Source organism: Pteropus medius, unplaced genomic scaffold (assembly GCF_902729225.1).
Source record: "Pteropus medius unplaced genomic scaffold, Ma_sr-lr_union100, whole genome shotgun sequence".
NCBI classification, from domain to species: Eukaryota; Metazoa; Chordata; class Mammalia; order Chiroptera; family Pteropodidae; genus Pteropus; species Pteropus medius.
The window spans coordinates 1,975,223-1,998,455 of NW_024351729.1; the positions used below are offsets into that span (position 1 = coordinate 1,975,223).

At 39.0% G+C, this 23,233-nt stretch overlaps 1 protein-coding gene and 1 long non-coding RNA gene across 2 annotated transcripts in view; one reads left to right on the forward strand and one right to left on the reverse strand.

Annotated features, from left to right (window-relative positions):
- The window catches only part of MFSD6 (major facilitator superfamily domain containing 6), a 57,050-nt gene that overhangs the window by 12,972 nt on the left and 20,845 nt on the right, over positions 1-23,233 (forward strand). The window contains 1 exon segment of the mRNA XM_039844267.1: positions 1,230-2,838. Within this exon segment, the coding sequence (XP_039700201.1) occupies positions 1,280-2,838 (1,559 nt within the window). The 5' untranslated portion in view covers positions 1,230-1,279.
- On the reverse strand, positions 10,086-11,810 carry LOC120587472 (uncharacterized). Its single transcript, XR_005648972.1, has 2 exons — positions 11,645-11,810; positions 10,086-10,713 (listed from the first exon to the last, which is right to left on the reverse strand). It is a non-coding gene; the product is annotated as an uncharacterized LOC120587472 (long non-coding RNA).

Genomic DNA, 23,233 nt, shown 5'->3' on the forward strand with positions numbered 1-23,233 from the left:
ACATCTGAGAGTGAATGGCTCCCTGTTATGAAGGAGATGGGTGTTCTCACTTGATATTAGGCCTCTGCTGATACCTCTGGCTGGTCGGGGTAGGAGTATCTCATGGCCTCCATTGACACCACAGTGGGAGTGAACTTGTTGTTGCTGGGTGGTGAAAGTCCTGACTCTCCACTAGGCATCCTCTGATACCACCCCAGTGGAAAAAGAGAGGGGTGCCTTGTTATTGACAGGTCGGGGTGGCCTCCGCTGACCCTATTGTGGGGACGTGGACTCATTACCACCTAGCAGGGATGAAAGTCCTAGTTCCTTAAGCCTTCTCTGACACCACCTCAGCTGAGGGATTGGGGTGGCCCATTATAGCCTAGTGAAGGTAGAAATCTAGGCTCCTCACTTGACCTTTGCTGGTGGGGTTGGGACTGGGGCCACAATATTTTTCCTGTGGTATTTGACTGCCAATTATGAGTTATTTAAGCTCACCATGCTTTACTTTTTCTCATCTGTAAAATGGAGAAAGTAATAGAGATATTACAATGAATATGAATTAATACATTTGAAGACCTTTAAATGTTGCCTGGCATAGAGTAAGTGTTCAACAAATGTTATCTGCTATTTTTTTCTGACATTTTCTTAAACTGCAGTCCATAAAAGCACATCTGGAGAAATATTTGTGACATAACCAGCATGAAGGCTATTTCTGTACCGGAATGTCCTTATCATGGTCATAGTGGCCAAGTCCTGTTGCAGATGTGCAGTCTGCTCCCTGGTTCTCATTGCCTTTGTGGTTGTGATTAAGAGCTTTTTTTCTGTTTTTCTCTAGAAACCAAATGGTTTTAGCTACCTTTATTTTCTAAAAATTCTAAGCTTCATAGGGCAGTGGATTTGTTTGAACGATAAAGCCAAGAAACTATAAATACTATTTATTTTCAATTCCCTTTATTTGATTTAGACATAATCCCTATTATTTGTACATTTTCTGTAGGAATCAATGAAAAGATTGAGAATGAACCTGAGCTGTAAACCTGCCATTGCAAGATATAATTAGCGGCCACAAAGAATATTTGAGTTTTTGAAAGCTATTTTTTAAAATCAGTATTGAATGTATGCAAGTGATAAATGGTGAGAATTCTTTCTCACAATTATTATTTTAAGTTTCTGGAAAGATGAAGCTCGATGTTTAAATGTTATCATTAATTTCATTACTAAGCCATCTTTTAAATTTTACTTTACAGATCAACAGTTAAATTTTGAAGGTCAAACTTTCTGATGGTGGTGACAAGCCATGGCGACAGATGATAAAGTTGCCATCTTAACTGATGATGAAGAGGAACAGAAGAGAAAATATGTTCTTGCTGATCCCTTTAATGGTGTTTCCAGGGAACCAGAACCACCTTCAAATGAAACACCCTCCTCCACAGAAACAGCTGCTATTCCTGAGGAGGACATAGACTGGATAGAAAAACATTGTGTTAAAATAAATAACGATCTTCTAATTTCCAAGGTCTTTTATTTTTTCTTTTACTCTGCATATGGCTCTCTTTACCCACTTTTGCCTGTGTATTATAAACAGCTGGGAATGTCACCAAGCCAGAGTGGATTGCTAGTAGGTATTCGATACTTCATTGAATTCTGCAGTGCTCCATTTTGGGGGGTAGTTGCAGATCGCTTTAGAAAAGGCAAAATTGTCCTCCTCTTTTCTCTTTTGTGTTGGGTTTTATTCAACCTGGGCATCGGATTTGTCAAACCTGCTACCTTGAGATGTGTACCAAAGATTCCCCCAACAGCTCACCCTACCAATTCAAGTCACCCGCTGACCATCCTGCCAACAAATTCTTCCATTATCTCTTCCATTACTGCATCGTCAAGAATGCGTGAAAAAAGAAACCTGCTTCTTTCTAGTGGGCCAGTGATGTTAGAAACAGGGCCCAATGTCACAGAAACTGTCATCTTTTCAACAGCTCCAAACAAGACCAGTGCACCCACTCTGCAGCCTCAGACAAATGAAATTACAGACCATATTATGGACTTGACCTTGAACCCAAGCACAGCAACTCCTGCCCCCCCAGGAAATGTAACCAGGGAGAGAACCACTATTATTGTCACTACCACCAAATCTTTACCTTCTGACCAAGTCACTCTTATTTATGATCAACAAGAAGTAGAAGCTATATTCTTGGTAATTTTGGTAGTTGTCATAATAGGAGAATTTTTCAGTGCCTCTTCGGTCACCATTGTGGACACAGTAACACTCCAGTATCTGGGAAAACACAGAGACCGCTATGGATTGCAGCGCATGTGGGGCTCTCTGGGCTGGGGCCTGGCGATGCTGTCCGTGGGCATCGGGATTGACTATACCCACATAGAAGTGCTCATTGACGGAAAGGGATGTAAGCCCCCTGAGTACCGGAACTACCAGATTGTCTTCATCGTCTTTGGAGTTCTCATGACCATGGCCTTGATCGTTGCTACTCAGTTCCGGTTCCGCTACAACCACTTCAAAAGTAATGAAAATAAAGGGAAAGAGGTGGAGATCCCTCAGGTGGAAAGGAACAGCTCCACAGAGTCCTCTGAGGAGACACCGACCACGATGAGCCACTCGCAGGCCTTCAACTTTTGGGACCTAATCAGACTGCTTTGTAGTGTGCAGTATGGCTCAGTGTTGTTCGTGGCTTGGTTTATGGGTTTTGGGTATGGCTTCGTGTTCACGTTTCTCTACTGGCATTTGGAGGACCTGAATGGAACGACAACCCTCTTTGGGGTGTGTTCAGTCCTGAGTCATGTGTCTGAGCTGACAGCTTATTTTTTTAGTCACAAGCTTATTGAATTGATTGGCCACATCAGGTAAGAGCATACTTACTACATCTGCCCTGTAGCAATTGAACCTTATCTTTTCGTAGTTTACAGCTCCTTTGATCACATTTATGGATATTATAATTCGTTTTGGGGGTTTGGTTGGGTGAGAATGGGGCTTTCTATTGCTCTTTCTTTTTAAAATAGGAACAAAAGGAAGGAAGTAGTAAACATAGTTGGATTATCTAAAACAAATGAAATATGCTGCTTCCTCTCTGTATGCTAAGAGACTCTTGCAGTAAATGTTCTGAGGTATAGGAGCACTAATTTAGTGAACTGTATTTGTTTTATCCATGGACCTTGAAGGGTCCACCCGTCTCAGGCTTTCGTGAAGGTAGGATTATGTATATAAAGAAGATTATGTTTATAAAGAGGATTATGTTTTTCCAGCCTTCAGTTTGTAGCCACTTGCTGACACAGATAGACCTTAAATATATGGTATATGAAGATGTCTATTATATTTAATAAGGCTGTGATATGACCCACCATAATCCCTAATCCATATTACAAGTAAGAATTTCCTTATATATATATATTTTTTCTGATTATTACATGAATTTCTGCATTTTTATCTGCCATGAAGACATGAGACATTTAAAAATCTTACTTCTACCTAAAATTTTCCATGTAATCCTTTTAGTCAGAAAATCTAAATGCTTAATGTTTCTTCTTGTGTAATGTTTGTCACCATTAATATTTGTCTGCAGTTCATCGAACAGTTCCTTGCTCTTTATAAGTCTTTCTGCTTTGTTGTTGGTTCTACAGTGAAGAGCTGGCTACATTTAAGCATTCTTACCTCATAGGAAAATATGGCATGTCCCTAAAATTGGAATTTGCCATATCTAAAAAAAGAAAGAACCTGTGTGTTTGTGTATATGTGGTAATCTTTAAATTCGCTGTTTCTACGAGAAATTACAAAGGAGAAATAGATACTGACAAGACTTTAGAAACACTGATCTTTTAATTTCCCCTCTACTAACTGAAGAAAATCTTTTCTAATTTAAAGTTTCAACCTAGAATCGTTCTTTTCCTCAAACAATTGTGAATATTTTTTCTTGTTCAGTTTGGTTTTGCTTTGGGAGGCCGTACCCTGTTCCTTCTCTTTCTCAAATTTTTGACCCCTTTGTTGTCACTAAACAAAGTCGGGCACTATGTGGATGGTCCCCAGACCCACAGAGTCCCAAAGGCACATTCAGTGGGACCAGTCCAAAAAGAGTTTTATAATATTAAGGACTTGGAATATCCTTTAACCTTGTCCAGGTCATGTTTACACTCTCTGAGCCTTGTGGATTGACCAAAATGAATTAAACACTTCTCTTCAGCTTGGGTAAATGAGCAGGATCTCACCTAACCAATTAAAATCACAGTCCTTTATTTCCAGAGAGGTACCCAGTTAGGTCTTAATAGTGAATGGAATTCCTACATGTCATTATTTAATCAGTTAGTAGCATGAATCGAATATTGACTCAGTACAGAGTATGTGTATAGGTTCAATTTTCAAAGAAGTTGTTAGGTTCTCACACTAAAAGAAGTTTCTTTTCTATCTTTGCCTTTTGTGTGAGGTATATATTTTCATGATAAAATCCTAGCAGGTTTACTACTAATTTTGGTACTTACATGAGCTTACACTTGGAGTTTTCTTTCCTGAGCATTATCAGTTACTCATTACTTAAAAACCTATGGCTCACTTAACCTTAATTTTCTGGTTTTATCTTCCTTTTCTTATTTAATGATGAGATAGAAGAAGGTTCTGTGGTCATATTGTTGCTCCCAAGAGCCTACTAGAATTCTATCAATTTGTGATAATTGACTGCTTTTGGATTTTAATTCTGACCATTAAAATATATTATCCTAACTATTTTAAAAGGATTCCAATAGCTGTAGTGAGATTATTCCCACATATTCAGGTAGAATGAATATTTTGGGGGGGTAAGAATTTTGGGAGCCCAGTCAGGATAGTGGTTGAGATTTGGGGGTTTGAAAATGTGGTGACAGTTTAAACTTTTCATTGGAAAGATGTCATACATTAAGTAGTTGACGAAGAGAAATTATCTTTCTGTGAATTCATAATCTTTGTTTTCCTTGTAGGATCATAAGGAGGGATCTTTCTGTGGCTTTTACATATGCATGTATGTTTTCTCAATTTTCTGTGACTGTCACATTGGGAGTTTGTTTTTAGAAGTCAGAGTACCATAAAAATTGTAAATATCCTAATGTAGTCAAAAGTAGATTTCCACAAATTCTTTATAGAGATTCATAATGAAGAAAAATTCATACTAGAAAATAATTTTTAAACATCATGTCCAGTTTTGATCCACTTAGTATTTTAACAGCACAGTTTGGGCCCAGTTTTTCAGGGAATAACCTATCTATCTGTCTTAACACACACGCACACACGCACCGCACACGTATGGAGTAAATGATTTCTGATTTTTGACCTTGGATTTTGTCCTTTTCTGGGAAGTGGCTTTCTCAGGCAAACAGGATAATGCTTAATATTTCCACTAATTTACTAAAAAAGGTAAATTTCTTTTGATTTGAAATCACAAGACTTTGAAATTTATAGTAAGTATAGTTCTAGGCTAATTTTGTAAAGAAAACTAGACTTCTTTAACTAGAAAGGTAAATGTATCTTAAGGGTATATTCACCTAGCTGAATATTTCAACAGCCATGAGTTGTGATCTAAATACGCTGCAATTAATCATTTGTAAATTTGCTATTTATTCATGATGGCCTATTATTAGGCCATCACCTATGTTATTTGATTTAAATTTATTTACATTTTAAGGAGCACAAAAATCTACTCAATCAACTCTGACTTTGCCCAGAAATTCTTACACTCAAGGTCAGTTTTGCCATGCAAATGTTATCTGTCAGGGGTAATGTATTGACCATTAATTACTACTTAATAGTAGCTAAGTATGGAAATAAGCTAGCCAGTCAGTTTGGGAAAGGAGGAAACATACCATCTAATAGGCTTTCTTGGCGGCGCACTGCAGGAAGACCCCGAACCGACTGCAAGATGCTGGGCTACCAGCTGAGGACACATGGGAGGTTGTAAGTGGTAAACGTTTTGTCATTGGAGGAGTAGCAATTAGTATTATAAGAAGGAGGAAACTTGACACTGGGGTGACCAGGGAAGGCTGCACAGAGAAAGCTGAATTCGAGCTGGCCACTGAAGGATCTAGAGGATCATGTTCATGTTATCTTTCTTTCTTTCTTTTTTCTCATCTTCTCCCTAATTTCTACCGACCTCTTTGTGCCATATTTGCAGATCCTGGATCCACCGGCTCTCAGATCCTCTTCTCACTGTAGATGGCAGGGTACTGATTTTCACAGGCTGCTTTTCCCAGGACCTGGTCTGGCATCAGCTCATGCAGTGTTGTTCCACCCTTAGACTCACCAGGAGAGCTTTCAAAACTCCTAATGCCCAGGTTGTATCCAGACCAGTTACATTGGACTCTCTAGGGGTATGCCCAGGCATTCATACTTTTTAAAGGTCTGCAATTGATTCCAGTGTGCAGTCAAGGTTGACAACCATAAGCTGGGGGAGGCACAGGTGGAGGATTAGAGCAGGGAGGAAACCCTAGTTCAGGAGTGTTCTGTGTGAGCTTTGGACAGTTTTTTTTGCTCTAATCCTTTCAGGTAGTTCTTTCCCTGGCTCTGGGTAGGTTCCTCACATGCACGTGTAGATCAGTACTCAGCTTAAGACTCAATGGGAAGCCCCTGCAGCGCTCTATGTAGTTCTCTCCACTCTGATACTCTGCCTTGCTCCCCAGACTCTCAGTCCAGCCACCACAGGTGACCGTGAGCTCTGGTAACATGGCCCTCTCCCTTCATCCTAGTAACCTAGACCTTGTAGAAGCTGCCTGTGGTTCTCTCACCGTACTCTGGCTTCTCAGCAATTCCATCATCTATCTAACCAAGTCCCTGAATTAAGACAGATGGTTGGCTGTTTCCCTGCTTAGATCCTGACTCACACACAATCCTTAACTGCTTAGGAAGATTTCTGATGGCAGTCTCCACAGCAAAAGAACAGAATGGAAATAGAATAACTCAACTCTCCATTGAAAGACCACAAGATGGTGGACCTTAACAACTATTTTTCCTTTTCATTTCTTAAGAGAGTATTATTTCTTCTTTATAAAAAACTTATACCACAGTAAAAATATTTTTAAAGATTTAATATTCATAGTTAATTTGAAATTATGTTATATATGCTCTAAAGGAGCAAGTATTACTCTGTTATTTAAAAATAAAAACTCCGCATATTTTTTTTGATTTAGTTGAACAATGACTTAGCCCTAGAGAATCCCAAATTAATAGGGTACAGAGATGAGCACTAAAAGGATAGGGGTTAGAAAAGACGGGAGATTGAAGGCCAGGCAGGTGCTAGAATGAGGAACCCATACTTTGTCCAGAGGGCAGTAGGGAACTATAGCAAGGTTTATTGCAGGGAGTGGGCCATATATTTTCATTTATTTGCAATGCACTGAGCAACTTTGAAGCAGGGAGCCTGCAGAGAAGGTTCTTAAAATAGCCCAAGTGAAAGATGATACAGGCCTGATTTGCAAAAGTAAGCAACAGAATTGAGGGAAAGGATGGATTTAGAAGGTAATATTGGCAGAATGGTTTGGATGTATGAAGTGAGGTAGAGACCTCCACGTTTCCAGCTCAGATATGGTGGTTCCACTAAATCCAAGAGAAAATTCCGAAAGGAGATACATAATTGGGAGAGCCATCTGAATTCAGTGTTGGGTTCATTTAGTTTGACGTTAGAATGTTTAAATGGGAATGTCTAGCACAGTTGACTGTTATAAGCCTGAAGCTTAATGGAGAGGTTAGTACTTGGGATACAGATCTGAGACAGGTAAAACCAGGAACATGGATACGATCAACAAGCACATATTGTCGTAGAAGAAGAGAAGCAGGCTGTGGAAGATCAGTTATGGGTGTTTCCAAGATTTTATTACAAGTTCCTGATCTTATTGAAATGTTGGTCTATGTTTTATTGCTTAAAGTAAGTATCCTCATACTTGAGAATATTTTGCATTATGAAGAATTGCATTGTATGGTATTAACTGTAACCTCTGTCCACATCTTGCTTCAAGAGCAATTGTCTTTGAGCACCCCTCCAGTGCCATCGCCTGAGCCAGGCACCCTCTATGAGTGTTCGTAAGTAGACCAAAGACATGATCAAGGGAGAGAAAAAAAATAAAGGCATAGGGAGTGTAAGGAACAGAGATGGAAAGAAAGAAAAGTGCAGAGAGAAATAGCTGCTCTCCTTAGGGGAAGGTTTCTTCCTGTCCTTATTCATGAAAGTCAGTGGTACACACTGGTTACACACGTGGGCCTAGAGTCAGATTGCCTGCTTAAGAGCCTGGCTCTGCCACTTGGAACGTGTGGCCTTGGACAAGTTACATAACTCTGGTTTTGTCATCTGTAAACAGTGTGAGTCACAAAGTAAGCACTTAGGAAATATTGGTTGAATGAATGAATATTCCCCAAAATACTTAACAGAATGTTAAGATGTTGGAGCTAGTTTCACATATTTAGTTATCTCCAAAGCAGTATTACACATGGTATTATGAAGAAATATTATAAGGAGGATCACTTGAATACAAACATGTGCTTTTCCTCAAATAACATACATTCCTGAAATACGATTTAAATATATTTATTTCTCTAAGACTGCAAGTTCCTTCTTTCTGTGTTCTGTATCATTCCATTTCAGCAAGGACTATAAGCTGTAGAGTCTCAAAAGTAGAAGAATTTATGATCAAGAGCTGAAAGGGTATAATTTGGTTTTTATAGTCCCTTGAAAAGAACATCTTTGCAAAGAAATATATTACCATATTATGTCATAGCTATTAGGCTGACTTGTTAATAACGGCATTACTGATAATTGAGTTATTCATAGTTCAGAACAAAAGGCCATCGTTGCAAGTTAGTGTAAGTGAATCCGCGGATTTTAGTTATTGGTGTCATATTTGGTTTGTTTTCTCTGCCCCCTTCAGTGGCTGGGTTACCTGAGGCATTCACCGAATTAAAGCAAGAGTAACTCCATGTGAGCTGTAGCTTTTGTGGTTGTGGTCTGCCTTCCTTGCCATCTCATGGGCTGACATGGTAGTCTTTGAGGTATGCACCAGATAAGAGTAAAGACGGCTCGCACTAACTCATTACCTGAGTAGCCACTGTGAAAACCAGTCCAGCAGTCCAGGAGGATGTTCACGCTGGGCATTTCCTGTGGCCTGAAAAATTGCACTATGAGGCATGTACCTGGAGACTCTCTTATACACACGCAGAGGATGTGTACATGGATGACTACTTGTTTACTGCAGCTTTCTGATAGTGAAAAAGAGAAACAGTCTAAATATCCATCCATTGGGGATGGATATGTTCAATATGGTGTAGTCATGGGCTAGACTATTACGCAGAAGTTTGAAGGAATGACTAGATTAATATGTCAACATGGAAAGCTCTCACAAATAAGATGTTGAATGGGGAAAAAAGCAAGTTTCAGAATGATACACAGTTTGGTACCTTTATGTGAATTTTAACGCATTTCAAAAGTTATACATATTTTTATAGATACATGTATTTTTATGAATACATGTATAGAAAGACATTTAAATTTGGTGAGGAAAAATACATTCCAAATTCATATTAGCCCTAGTAGCTTTCTAGACAGGATGTAAAAAGAAGGTTACTGGGACAGGGAACAAAGGGGACAAGGAGAACCTACACTTTATCTGTAATATTTAATTTCTTTAAGTACATATGGCAAAATATTCAAAATTTTCCATTCCCAATGCTAGATATACGTATTCTCTACATTTTTTTTTTAGTATTTTCTATTGTAATATAGCTTGAGCTTAAGTCCACCTACAGTAAATCAATATAATTATCCTCCTATAGAAGAACCAAATGTGTGTGTGTGTAGTTGTATATGTTGTAAAGAGACATATTGGATCCAAATATATCTGGTAAACATTGAAATTCTGTGCCCCTAATATGACGCTGCCCATATAAGTAGCATAAATATAAATGATTAAAGTCTACTTTATATGGTTATCATGGCCTCACATCTTATTTCCCTTTATTTAAAAGGAGATCAGTTGCAAATTTATAGTATCTTATTAGGAATTAATATCAAACTATACACAACAACCCTGATTTGGGTAGTAAGTATAATTTTCTATATGAAAAGAAATCAAGGTACCAAAAAAGCCAAGTATTGGCCCAAAGATCATAAAGTTTATTACTGGCAGTGAGTTCAAGTATGGGTGTTTGTATCACTATTTAATTATCTTAAGTCATACAGAGTCAATTTCCTGCCTTTTTTTGTATAATTCAAAAACCTAAGAAATCTGGCTAATTATACTTACTCATGGAAATATTTGGTAGATCGCAATTATATAATTTTGTAGGATACATTAAAGAGTGGATAAGAAAAGAAATTTTTCCTAGAAGCTAACTTCATGGCATACCTCTCTAAAGTCAGTCCAACTGAAAACAAGAATAACACTCCATTCTTGTTTCTGAAGTATTAAAAAATCTTTTCTTTGCCTTTTCTCTGCTGAAAACATCTTTGAATAGTAATCCATAAACAGACAAATAGTAACTTAACTTTTTCTTTCCTTTAAAAAGATAACATGTAGATTAAAGCTAAAAAGATAACACATAGATTAAAGCTCAGACATTATCAGAAAGAATCCATGTTAGGTCACATTTGTCTAGGTCCTATATTTTTGAACCATGCTCCTGTGCGTTGTGGTTGACTGCCAAGTAGAATGAAGAATCCTCAGTGATGGAGTGCTGGCGACGGTCTTTGGTTGTAATTGTGGGATGTTGGCCAGGCATTCCTTTTCATTCAGAAGAATGAGAAAGAGAAGAGAGCAAATGGATACAGCCTTGAATTCAGTCATCTTCCTAAGCCCTGGCAGGAGTGTTGGGTAGTCAGGTCACTATCCCATTTCCTTTATTCTTCTTTTTGCCAGTTTACCTATAAACTGTGTGTGCGTGTGTGTGCGTGTGTGTGCGCGCGCGCATGCGTGCACTTGACCTAGCTTCAAATCTCACTTACTGGGTCTAATCTTGGATATGTCAGCAATTTAACTTAAGCCTCAGGTTCCTCATTTGTAAAATAGGGGTAATAATTGTACCTAGCACTGTTATTTTATTAAGATTAATGAGATTAAGCATAGCACATAGTGAGTGCTTAACTATAAACAGTAGACCATATTGTTACTGTTATTATCCTTCAACACGTATTTATTAAGCACTACTAGGCAACAGGCACTTTTTCTAGACCCTGGGGATATATGGAATGCATAGTAAGGTAGAGAAAGGCACTAACATTCTACTAGGGTAGACAGTAAGCAGTTAACATTTTATTTTTGACAATGATGAGTGATATATGGCAAAAATGATGCAGGATGAGGGTCCTCGAGTGACTGAGGAGGAGCTACTGTTTTAGTGTGAGTAGGTAGGGAGGCTTTCTCTGAGGAACTGACATTTGAACAGAGATCTGAATAGAAGCCACCCAGTGAAGATTTAGGGGACAGAGAAAATGCAACTGTGAATGGCCTGAGGAGAGAACGAGGAATAATAGAGAGCCAGTGAGATGGCCAGGGATCCTGAGGGCCCTTGAGGACCAGCTAAGAGAGATAGGATGTTATTGTAAGAAAAGTGGGAAGCCACTGGTGAGTTTGAGCAAGGAGTGACATGAACAGATTTCTGTTTTTATGTTTTTTTTAAAACAATCACACGGGTGGAGAATTTATCATTATCTACCTTGCTGTGCTTTAGAAAGGCCCTGTTTTACTTCATTCTCTGAGTTTCAGAGAAATCATGAGTTGTTCTTTTTTCTTGAGTCATAAACTGTTGATTCATGCACTGTCTTTGTTGATTTAGTGTCTTCCACCAGTCCAGATGAAGGTTTTTTTTTTTTTTTTTTTAGCAACTTCAAAATTTTAGAATAGCCATAGAATCTAGAGGATTAACGAAAAATTAAAAATTAAAAAATTTCCATCTTAAAAAAATTTTAACTACAGAATAATATTGTAAAAGTAATAAAATTATACTACATTTTGAACGCTTATTACATAAAAGTGCTTACAAGGGCACTATGCTAAATGCTTTACCTCCAAGCCCTCACTTAACCCTTTCAACAGCCTTGTGAGTTAGGCATTGGTATTTCCATTTTTGAGAGAAGTCCAGAGTGGTTAAATAAGTTGCCTGTGGTGACACAGCGAGAACATAGCGGAGGTAGGATTCAAACCCCAGCCACTCAGACTGCAAAGCCTGTGTTCTCATCTGCTTCATAGATCCATTGGCACAGAGTTAGATTGGCAAGTATTTTGTCCCTTTATGCAACCTAGTCTCACCCCTTAGTCTTAGAAAATGACAACTTTTCAACTGTTGCAAGCACCCTCTTGTATCTTCTGATAATATCTCCATTCCTCTACAATGCCCCCTGCTCCCATATTGTTCTTTTTACCCCCAGAGAAACTCTCATTTCTCCAGATTAGCTGTCCTCAAGCAGTGTTAGGATGAGAGTACTGTGATTAAACTAACTCACATGGAATTTAAATGGCAAAAACTAATATTTCTAATGTCGACTATCATACAGAGAAAGTTAATTCACAAATATTTTGTTCATTCAATATTTCTTTAAAGAAGCCTTTCTTAAATGACCAGGTTCTTTTCTAGAAACAAGACATACAAGGCCCTTGTCACACGGGGTTCACATTCTAGTAGCAGGTGGGAGACAATAAAACAAAAAAAGAATCTGAGTGCTACAGAAATGTTAACTTAGACACCTAAGACATTGGGAGTTGGAATAGAGTAAAGCAAATAAAATTGAGAGTTCTTTTGGGCAAGACCCAGTGTAGGGAGAGTGAGGGAAAAGAGTCATTTTATGAATCGGATACCACATGGGTGGTGGTGCTCCTCACCAGGGAAGGGAACCCAGGGAGGGGTAACGGTTCCAGAGAGGGGAAGAGGCTAGTGTATGGAAAGTGTGGAAATCTTATGAGATGATAAAGATGCCCATTGAAGCTGAGTTTCTAAGTCTAGATCTGGGATGAGAGGATAAGGCTGGAGTTGTCTTTTGGGAAACCATGTCAAGTAGGTAAAATCATTAGCTCCATTCCATGAGTTCGCTAAATCCCATGGTATGAGGTTTTTTGCAGCCGTCTTCCTCCTCCGTCCCCCTCCTTTTCCTCCAGCTAGTAAATCCATTGTGGGAAATGGTCTTCCTCAAACAAGGAACATTTACTATGGGTGTTACTTCTGGAAGCAGAATCACAGAGCAGTATTGTTGGGAAGAGACATGTTTAGTGCTTCTAAGATGGGGTTTCTAAGCCTTGGGCTTATCTAGTAAGCCCAAGGCTTAGTAAGAGAAGAAAGCAAGACTAGACCAGAAAACAAATCCATTATTATTTTTCAAATATACATGCCTGAGTATAGGATTGTTTTTTATTGTCTTGCCTCAGGAATGCTACTAATAGATAGAATATATTTCATTCCACAGGAAGATTCTTGCATCTTTTATAGGGAACAATATTATGTGCAGCTTCCGAATTGGGCTAAATCACAAAGTCATTGTTTTCATTTCTAATTTATAGATCACCAATAAAAATAAATGGAAATAATATTGTAGGCTTTACAAGTTACAGTTTTTGCAAATATTTTTATTGTTACAACCACCTTGCAAAACACTTAAGCTTTGTTATATTCATTGTACAGTGGCTGGATGAGAGCCAGATGTCCTCCACTGGTGGAAAGACCATGTTCACTCCCTGGGGGTGCGGGGTGCAGCCCTGAGAATCTGTAGCCAGGGTTCAGGGGAGGTTCCTGATTGGGTGAGAGAGTGGGGATCACGTCAGATTAAGTCTTAAAGGTAGTAAATTCAAGAAAGAGAAGGAGATGACTCCCAAACCAGTGTTGCAGGAGTAGTTAAGACTCTTCACAGTGGGCTCTGTAGAGCCACCTCAGGGATCAAGGAATGGAAGAGATCAGTGCTCCTTTCAGTCCCCTGGCTGGGTGAGCCCATCTTGACTTCCCAGGCTGGTCTAGAGACCTGCATGGCGATGAGCAAAGCCTGTGCCTGTGGTTGCTGTCCTCTCACAGTCCTAGGGGGTGTGTGTGTGTGGTGCCCTTTCCTAGTTTCTGCCCTTATTTAGCCTAAACCATACAGTCAGCTACTGATTATTTGATTTCAAAGCATGCCTGCTTAATGCAGTCCATCCAGCCTGCATCTGGGGGCAGGAACCCTGGCTTAGGCTGTGTTCTGCCTCAGCCATCCACACTTGAAGTTTCTGGGGTTGTTTCCTCATCAGAAATGGCCTTGTGGCCCATTTCATCTCATAACACAAAATTTTTCTTCTCAGTAAACTTCTCTGTTGTGACCCAAGTAATTAGGCTGCTGTTGAGTAGCGTTTGCTTGTCTACTTTCCTCCTGCCCTATTTCTCCTATAGATTCATCAGATCTTAAACTGTTACCAATCTTCTAAAGCCAACTGAAACATACATCCAACTTTCTTACTCTAATTGCACAGCTGTTGCTGGAAACATAACAACTAACATGGCCAGTCTCTGTCTGCACTGGTCCAATCCAGAGATGTTTCTTCAAGGCCTTATCTAGGTTTAACTTTATCTAGGGACCTTGGAGGAAAACATAGCATATTGTTATTATCTATCAAAAGAGCACTATAGGGCAAGGGGGCAGTGACCTTGACCTACCACTGGTCAACCAACTCTGTGGTCCCATTCTACGTCTCTGGACCTCTTATTTCATTGTCTCTCTATAATAAGAGGGTTGGACTTGCTACTGTGGTATCTTTTAGTTCTAATGATCTAACTTTCTACTTTGGTTGGTTTTTATATGTGAAAAACCACACATCAGACCTCCCTGCTCTATGTCCACCACCCCAAGGACTCGGACTCTGAATGGTTTTTTCCTGATAAATCAGAAATGTGTACCACGCCATTCATGTAAACACATCTAGGCCATCTAGCCCGTGATAGGGAATGTGATTTATGATAGCAGTTGCTGAGATCTACATAGAGGATTGTCTTTCTTCAGAGCCAGTTGACTGGAATGGAAGTTAGAACCCTGAACCTTAGATATTTCTCCATATACTGGCTCAGACAGAATTTGTAAAAGACTTGGCTGCTCTTGCTGAAATATTTGCATTTTATTTAATGGTAGCTTACACGTTTGAGCAGTGTTTTGCAGTTTTTACTCATAGGTTTATTTGACCTTTTCGAAATCTCTATAGTATAACCAAGGCATTTATGACCATTCCTGGGAAAAGTCCACTTCCAGTATGCCTGAGGTGTGGATTCCACCACTTCTGCCAAGTTGTAGCATTTGCCCCCACTGTGCTGCTCATTGTGAAATGCATTAATTAGCACTGTTTGTCAAAACCTTTCATTTTACATCAAGCACTGGAAAAGTAAATAGCAATCCCCTAGATAACATAAATGAGTAAATATAGTCGGATTGGGTTATACGAAATGGTAACAGTCCTCTTCTAAGAGTGCACCTTACTCTGACTTTAGAGACTCAGGAAGGCTGCAGCTGGTATCACGTGTTTTATTTCCAGGCCACAGAGTAAATGGCTCTTGAGTAAAACAATAGCATTCTTTACTAAATTTTGTTTTCTGTTGGTTAGAGTTGCAAGTAACCTTGGAGGCCATTTTTCTGGGCAGAATTGTGTCCCCTGAAAATTCATAAATTGAAGTTCTAACCACCCCCACTCCAGCACCTTAGAATGATGACTGCATTTGGAGTTAGGATCTTTAACGAGGTAGTTCAATTAAAAGGAGGTCATTAGGGTGGGCCCTAATCTAATATGACTGGTGCCCTTATACAGAGATTGGGACACAGACACACACAGATACACCTGAACACACAGGGAGAAGATGGCCAAGGAGAGGGGCTTCAGCAGAAACCATTTCTGCTGACACCTTGATCTCAGACTTCTAGCCCTGTGACTTGTGTAAAAAAAATTAATTCTATTGCTTAAGCCACCCAGTCCAGTTGTGGTATTTGTTACAGTAGCCCGGGCAAACTAATACAATCATATAGGCCTGACTTCATTCCAATATAGGTCTCTTCACCCAAATCCTTGGAAGATGGTTATTTTGCCTGGGCTTGGCTCTTCTAGTGATGTAGAACTTGCTTCCTCACAAGGTCGATAAGATCTTATGTCACTTAAGACTCTTTCACTTGAGGTGGCAGAAAACCTTACCCAGAGTGGGTTAAGCGAAACAGGCAGTATACTGTCTAACTGAAGAGTCTAGCAAGTGGCCTTAGGTGTAGCTATAGCCAAGTCTCAAATGCTGCAATCAGAACCTGAGTCTCTCCATCTACTACCTCTGTCTCCTATAGGGGAGGGTTTTTCCCCAGGCCTATGCTGGAATCCCAGGCAGGTCGTGATTGAGAGTGATGGAGGAGAGCCGAGTTTTGTCTGATTCTTTGTCCTGATCCCGCAGTGACGAAACGACGCGTCGCCGCCGCCGCCGCCGTCCCTCCCTCCCTCTTTCTTTTTTTGTCAGTGATCTCTTAATTGTTCTCACTTTCTCCTTCGTTCTAGCTAAAGTCAAAAACAATGGGATTATTATCTCCTTTTGGTTTGATCATGATAACTCTTTCAGCCTGAATTTTGATGAATTTATTTAGTTCCCTCAAAGTTAGCATAGGGTCACCTAAAACTCTTGAGGCCTTTTCCAAGTGAATTGCTATGCCAAATGTCAATAATTCTTGTTTGCAAATTATAGATAGGATTTGCATTTTATGTATACCTCAGCCCATCTCATGGAAAATTTTTAAACAAAATCATGGTATGGGAGTGTATGTTTGGTCATTTGACTTTTATCCAGATAGAAACTATAACAAAACAGCATATTATGTTCTCCAAATGGTTGGTTTCCATTAATCAAGATTGTATTTTGTTTTAAACATCCTTATTTTTCTACCTGGAGATAGATACAACCTAAGAAAAAAACATATAAACTAAAAGAACAATGGAGAGATGTAAATATGGCCAGGAACCAGCACAGTAATCTGGCTGATAGTTACCATAATTATACTCTTAGCTCATCAGTCACTTGGAAAGATTTGAAAGCAGTAAAATAAAGAATGACTGAAGACCAGCAGAGACTTAGTCTTCACTTTTACCTTTGCTTTTTCTTGCAGAAAAAGTAAAGGAAGTACTGAAAGTTGCACAAAACATACACAGCTAAATGAACATTTTCCTCCATTCACTCATCTGACATACAGTGTGGTTGTTATGCTCTGTTCTGTAAGAATGGATCAGTGACCACTATACCTGCTAGGTGATGGAAGCTTAGTAGCTTCCAGGATCTCTGTTGGTGATCTCTTTGGCTATGCTGTGGTTGGTATGGGAGTGCCACTGATTCTGAGCTTCACGGCTTGTGTGCTCTTACTCTTCTGATGAGATAGGCCTGTGCATAGCCAGGAACTCTGTTATCTGCATGTGCACATGTGTTGAGGATCCATTGTATGGGTGTTTCAAAATCTCCAAATAAACCATAGTTAGCAATTCATTGAACTATTGCTTATCTCCATAAATGACTTAATATTTATATTCGAGCATAGCCTATTAACATTAATCAAAAACGTTGCCAAATATGAACATCCATTTTTTTAATCATTCTAGTTTTAGGATTCTCTTATAAGTCATTTTATTCTTTCACATGCCCATTACTTATTCCTATACTACAATCATGTCTCTTAATATATACGTATATAATTATAATAAGTGCATCATTTATATTTAAACCTCATTCACCACCACATCCCTGGCACTTAGTACAGAGTGTGTTCAATGAATTTTTGTTAAATGATGTAAGTATTTGTGTTTTCCCTTTACTCTGTGAATATTTATTGAGTGCCTTCTACAAGTCAAGCACTAGATGAAAAACTGAGCCAACATTATATGAAATAGACCTCACCCTAGGTAGAGCATACAGTTGAGTTGTCATATGGTTACAACTGAGATAAGGGCTGTCAGAAGAGCCATATGATGCTCTGATCACATGTAAAGGAGCTGAGTGAGATATGAAGGAGGAATAGGACATCTGGTCACAGGGACGGATGTGGACAGTGGCCCAGTGGGTCCATGCGGCATTCATGTGGCTGGAGAACACAGGACTAGGAAGAGCCTCATGCCAGATAGTCTACAAGGAAAGATGTTTTGTAGTAGAATCTTGTTTTCTGTGATCAGTTCTAAGTCAAATAAACTCTTTAGACAATGAAGGGTTTGGTTTGGTTTCTATCTGTTTCTAGATTTGTTTATGTACTAATATAACTTGAATATGAACACACACACACACGATACTTTATGATACAATGCCCAGGAAGCCACTGTTTAAGAGACTCACCTAGTGGTTCTCAGCAGGAGGTGTTTAGAAAAATGTGAGAGGCATTTTTAGTTGTTTCAGAGATGCATTTAACATGCAAGGGTCAGGGATTGTAAACATCCCGCAATGAAGGGGTGAGTCCCATTCAAAAAAGAATTATACCATCCAAAATGACAGTGGCCAATTAAGAAACACCATTTTCAAGAGAACAGTGCTGCTTTTTGCCTTCATATTTTATCAATTTACATAAGATTATGTTACATTATATTGCTATAGATTCACTGAGTGCTTGAGCAAGACAGGCTTCTTTTGAGTACAAAGATAAAAAAGACACTGTCCCTGTCTCCCAGGAACTCACAATCTTATGGGTACAACAGTTGTAGATTGTGACAGGTACTCTGGAGTATAACAGCAGAACAGGGGGAGGTAGGATCAATTATTCTTAGAGACATCTGGGAAGGTTTCTTAGAAGGAATGACCCCTTTCAAAGATAGGACGCTCACAATTAGGGTACCAGTGCCAGAAGTAGTGTATTGGAAAAAGGGAGAAACATGTCAACAGTTCTGTCACTTCTAGCTAAGCACCTGGTCTGGGCATGAGGTGTGGCGGTTCTTGCTCAAGTCACTGATGCTGTGGCCATGTCTTCTCTCTTCTGTCTGGCTGCTTTTGCTAACATTGTGGCATGATGGTAGCTCAGGCCACTTGCTTGGGGTGGTAAATCCAAGGAATGCCAGCTATAATCCTTTCAAACCAGCCAGCTCTGGCAGTGGGACACAGGGAAATGCCATGAGAGGACAAGAAGGGAGAGAGAGGACAAGAGATTCTAGACAGTTACAGTAAAACCCTATTCTGCTAGAGAGGCGGAGAAATCCTGGCAGGGCTTTCATGGCAACATTACATCATGGAGGTTGATTGGGAGGAGGGGGATGGATATGAGAAAAGAATGTTTTAGACTAAAATTTAACTCTTTCAAGGCCTAACCTTATATTTTAACTATTTTCTAAAGAGTTTGGATAAATATTTTCCTACCTTCGTCAACTGACTATAGGAACATGATCTTACTAAGGTCATCAGTATGAATCAGTGATTATGTTGGAAATAAAGCTTCATTCTTGGAGAGATTGGCACTGCTTACATTGAATACTTATATTAAATACCGGAATCTTGACTGTAATTAGCAGCTGATGTCAGCCTGGTCTAGAAAGACGTATGTAACAATATCTGAAGGAATTTTTTTAAATGACAACTTTATATAGACCATAAAAGGATGATCTGGGAATGATAGAAACTAACCTAATGGTGAGACATTGTTTACCATTCAGAAAACCTAAACTCATTCATACATGAGGCAGACTATAGACTATGCTCCAAGTATCTGGTATTGATGGCCAATCTTTCTCATTAGGAACTAGTGAAAACTCTAGCCAAGTGTAGCTGAGGAAATTGGCTAAGTGGTCTGTAACCTGTTTGGAATGTTGCTCTCTGAATTTAGTTTGTTGCTAGTGTACCTTCATCTAGCACCCGTGCCTTTGAGCTACACTTGTATGCATTGGAACCCGTGCACCTTTGTGTACGGGCTTGCAATACAGATGGCAGAGAATTTTCAGTCTGTCTGCAAATACTCGACCTGTGATGGATAAAAACAGTCTTCAGAGTATTTTGTTTTTATCCGTGGTGTGGTTTTTCGTTTTTGTTTATTTGAGGAACTGTTGTGTTTCTCCAGCAGAGGCTTTGCAAAATGTTTGCTGTTAAATTCCTCATTGGGACGAGACTGAGTTCTCTTTGCATGGTGCTGCTCTTTTGTCTCAGATCTGAACACTGTAGAATAATCCTGCTTAGTCTTTCTTTGTTGCTCAGATCCTGTGTTGGCTCTGGTATAAAGAATAATTTCCAGATTGGATCTAAACTGGAATAGTTCACTCATCTTTTCATAAATTCTTTGACTTTGATCCTTTTTATAACTTTCAGATACCCTCCCTGTCTGTAAACACTTGGGGTTTTATGGTTAATCTCTGTTCCCATTGTTCCCTCTGCTTGTCATGTTCTTCCCACCTTTTTTGTCCAGTTGATTCTAAACAGGTATCCCTGAATTCCTAGAGATAGCTAAGGGCCTCTCCTCTGTGCATGCCTCTTGGAATGTTACATTTTAACTTATTTGCTTATGTGCCTGTCTCCCCACTAGACTGTAAGTTCCTTGAAGACAAAGAGGATTCTTTTCATTTTTATTCCCCTGGAGTCCAGTATATGGTTCATAGTGGTATCTCGATAAATGTTTGTTGAGCAAAATTTATGATCATTGTGGTTTAGAGGGATTCTTGGAGCATTCAGCCATATTATAGATGGTTAAAAGTAGGGCATTATAACTAACCTACACCCTGTTAGAAATTGCAGAATGACTCACAATCAATTGCATCTATATTTGAATACCATCTGTCTGAAAGAAGAAGTACCAGTTTTATTATAAGATTACGACCAATTTGTCCTGCCTGTTATATCCTGTAAATTTCGGTTGTATAAGAAATTAGAATCTCATAAACATTTTTTTCCTACTGTTCTATTTTGTTCAAATACAAATCAAGGTGTTTGACAAGTGATTTGGATTTTCCATGGTACGGTGTGTTCTGCTGAATCATTTGCTCACTACCAGTTATGTTCTTCTTTATAGATAAGTTCACTTACACCAACCACCTGTTCTAAAATTGCCTTTATTTGTTGCCTACTTTTATACTTACTGACTTCCTATTGTGAAATAGGAAAATGAAGATGTTGTTTCTGAGCTTTTTCATTAGAAGTGCTCAGTAGGTATCTGTATCTCAATAAGAAGCATTTTCCAGACTATTCTTCTGTATTTCCAGGCCTAAAAGTGACCAGGAAAATTCTAGGACCCTGAATATGTGCTCTATATTCAACATAAAGAATTTGATTGTCCAGAAGATGATGTAGTAAAACACAGTATAATAATTCCATTTTATTAGCAAATCCTTAATTTCATGAGAGTGAATATATTTCTTTTCTAGGGCACCACAGATTTGATGGCTTACAAAAATCAAATTTATTTCCTCACAGTTCTGGAAGCTAAAAGTCCAAAGTCAAGGTGTCAGCAGGGTTTATTTCTTCTGAGGACCTCTCTCCTTGGCTTGTCCTAATCCAGGTCTCATCTGGTCTTCCCTGTGTGCCTGTGTGTGTCCTAATCTCTTCTTCTCATCAGGACACCAATCATATTGCATTAGGACCCACCCATATGACATCATTTTACCATAATTATCCCATTTATCCCAATGGGTTAAATGCCCATTTCCATTAGAAAAAAATGCAGCTCACTGCCACCATTACTTTAATTTTACATAAACACATTCTTTGAGGTTGAAGCAAATCTGACTAGTTTTCAATGTAAAAGTAAAATGTAAAAACTGTTCTTGGAGTTATTTCTAAATGGAGCTTGTCTCTAATCCTAATGTAACAGAAAGATATACATAAATTTGATTCATCAGAGGAATCTTCGGCTAACAACTGCTCGAGAACAATGTTAACATCATGTGTAGGAATGCAATCAAGAACTACTATATTTTGTAAGTGGAAATACCACTACTAAAAACAGAATGCTATAAATAGAATGATGTCATTTTTTTCCAAAGACTATCGATATACTAGAGTGATAAGAAAATAATAATTAAAAGCGAGATATTTAGTGGCAAACTTTGGGGGTACGGTTAGGCCGTAATCTGCCAGTTATCTCAGGGTAAATGCTGCAGCTACAGGTGCCACCAGTGACTATTCTCAGGGCAAATGGGAAATGGGTTAAACGCCCTATCTCCAAATACAGTCACATTTTGTTGAGGACTTAGGACTTAAACATATGAAGGGGGGATGGCGGTAAGGACATAATTCATCCCAGAATAGTAAGTAATTGTCAGTTTAAATATTGCATTCAGATATTAAAAAGATTCTTATGTTGCTGAGATACTTTTCAGTGACGAGTCAATAAATGTATGTCTACTTCTTTCCCTTTTTGTAGATCTAAATGCTGTCTTCCTTTCTGCTCATAATCTTATCTTTGCTGATTTCCTGAAGTCACTGACTTCCCCAAAATGGTTGGTGAGAAAGGAATGCTAGTGCTCCTCTCTCTTTTGGAATTCTGGAATAATAGTTTTGTCAGAAAATAAAAGGGTACTTGGTTATGCTTTAAAACAACAATAACAATAATAGTAATAATAGGCTACCATTTACTGAGTGCTTATTTGGGATAACTCAGTGGTTTGTAAATATCACAAACCTGTAGAATAGGCAATATTATTATACTTGATATATGAGGAAACTGAGGCTCAGAGAGATGAAGTAACTTGCCCTGGGTACTTCTTATTTTTCTTTTTCTCCTCTAAGGCACCTGTTGGGTCCTGAAGGACTTTCAATGGTGAGATTAAAATGTGGGAAAGAAGTGAAGGATGTATCAAGCTCACAGCCACTTGGCTTGTTGATGGCAATTTAAGACCTAAAGGTCCCAGAAGTTTTAGACTCCAGTGACTGAATTACACATGGTTAGAGGTTTGAAGGCATAGCACAATCTACCTCTTACACTGGGCCAATGGACTCTGTGTTACTTTACTTCAGGATCTTTGGACTGTGAACTAGATTGAATAACAGTTGTCATGGCAACCCTGATTCAGAGGTGGGTTTAAAAGAAAGGTGCAGGATAAGCGATGTGAACACAAAGAAGATGTATTACCAAATTTTCTTAATGATGGGATTATAGGAAAGTATTCCTGGGAGCTGCTTGGAATGAGCTATCCTGGCTGAGTATCTGAATAACCTAAGGAACTTGCAGAAGCACAGTGACTAGGTGCTGACCTTAGAGATCTTCACTGAGAGTAGCGTGGGCCTCAACATCTGTAGTTTTTAACACTTACCTGAGTAAATCTGACATACAGCCAAAATTAAAAGTAACTAATGAGCTAGGCCAGGGATTCGCAAGCTACGGCCCACAGGCCAAAT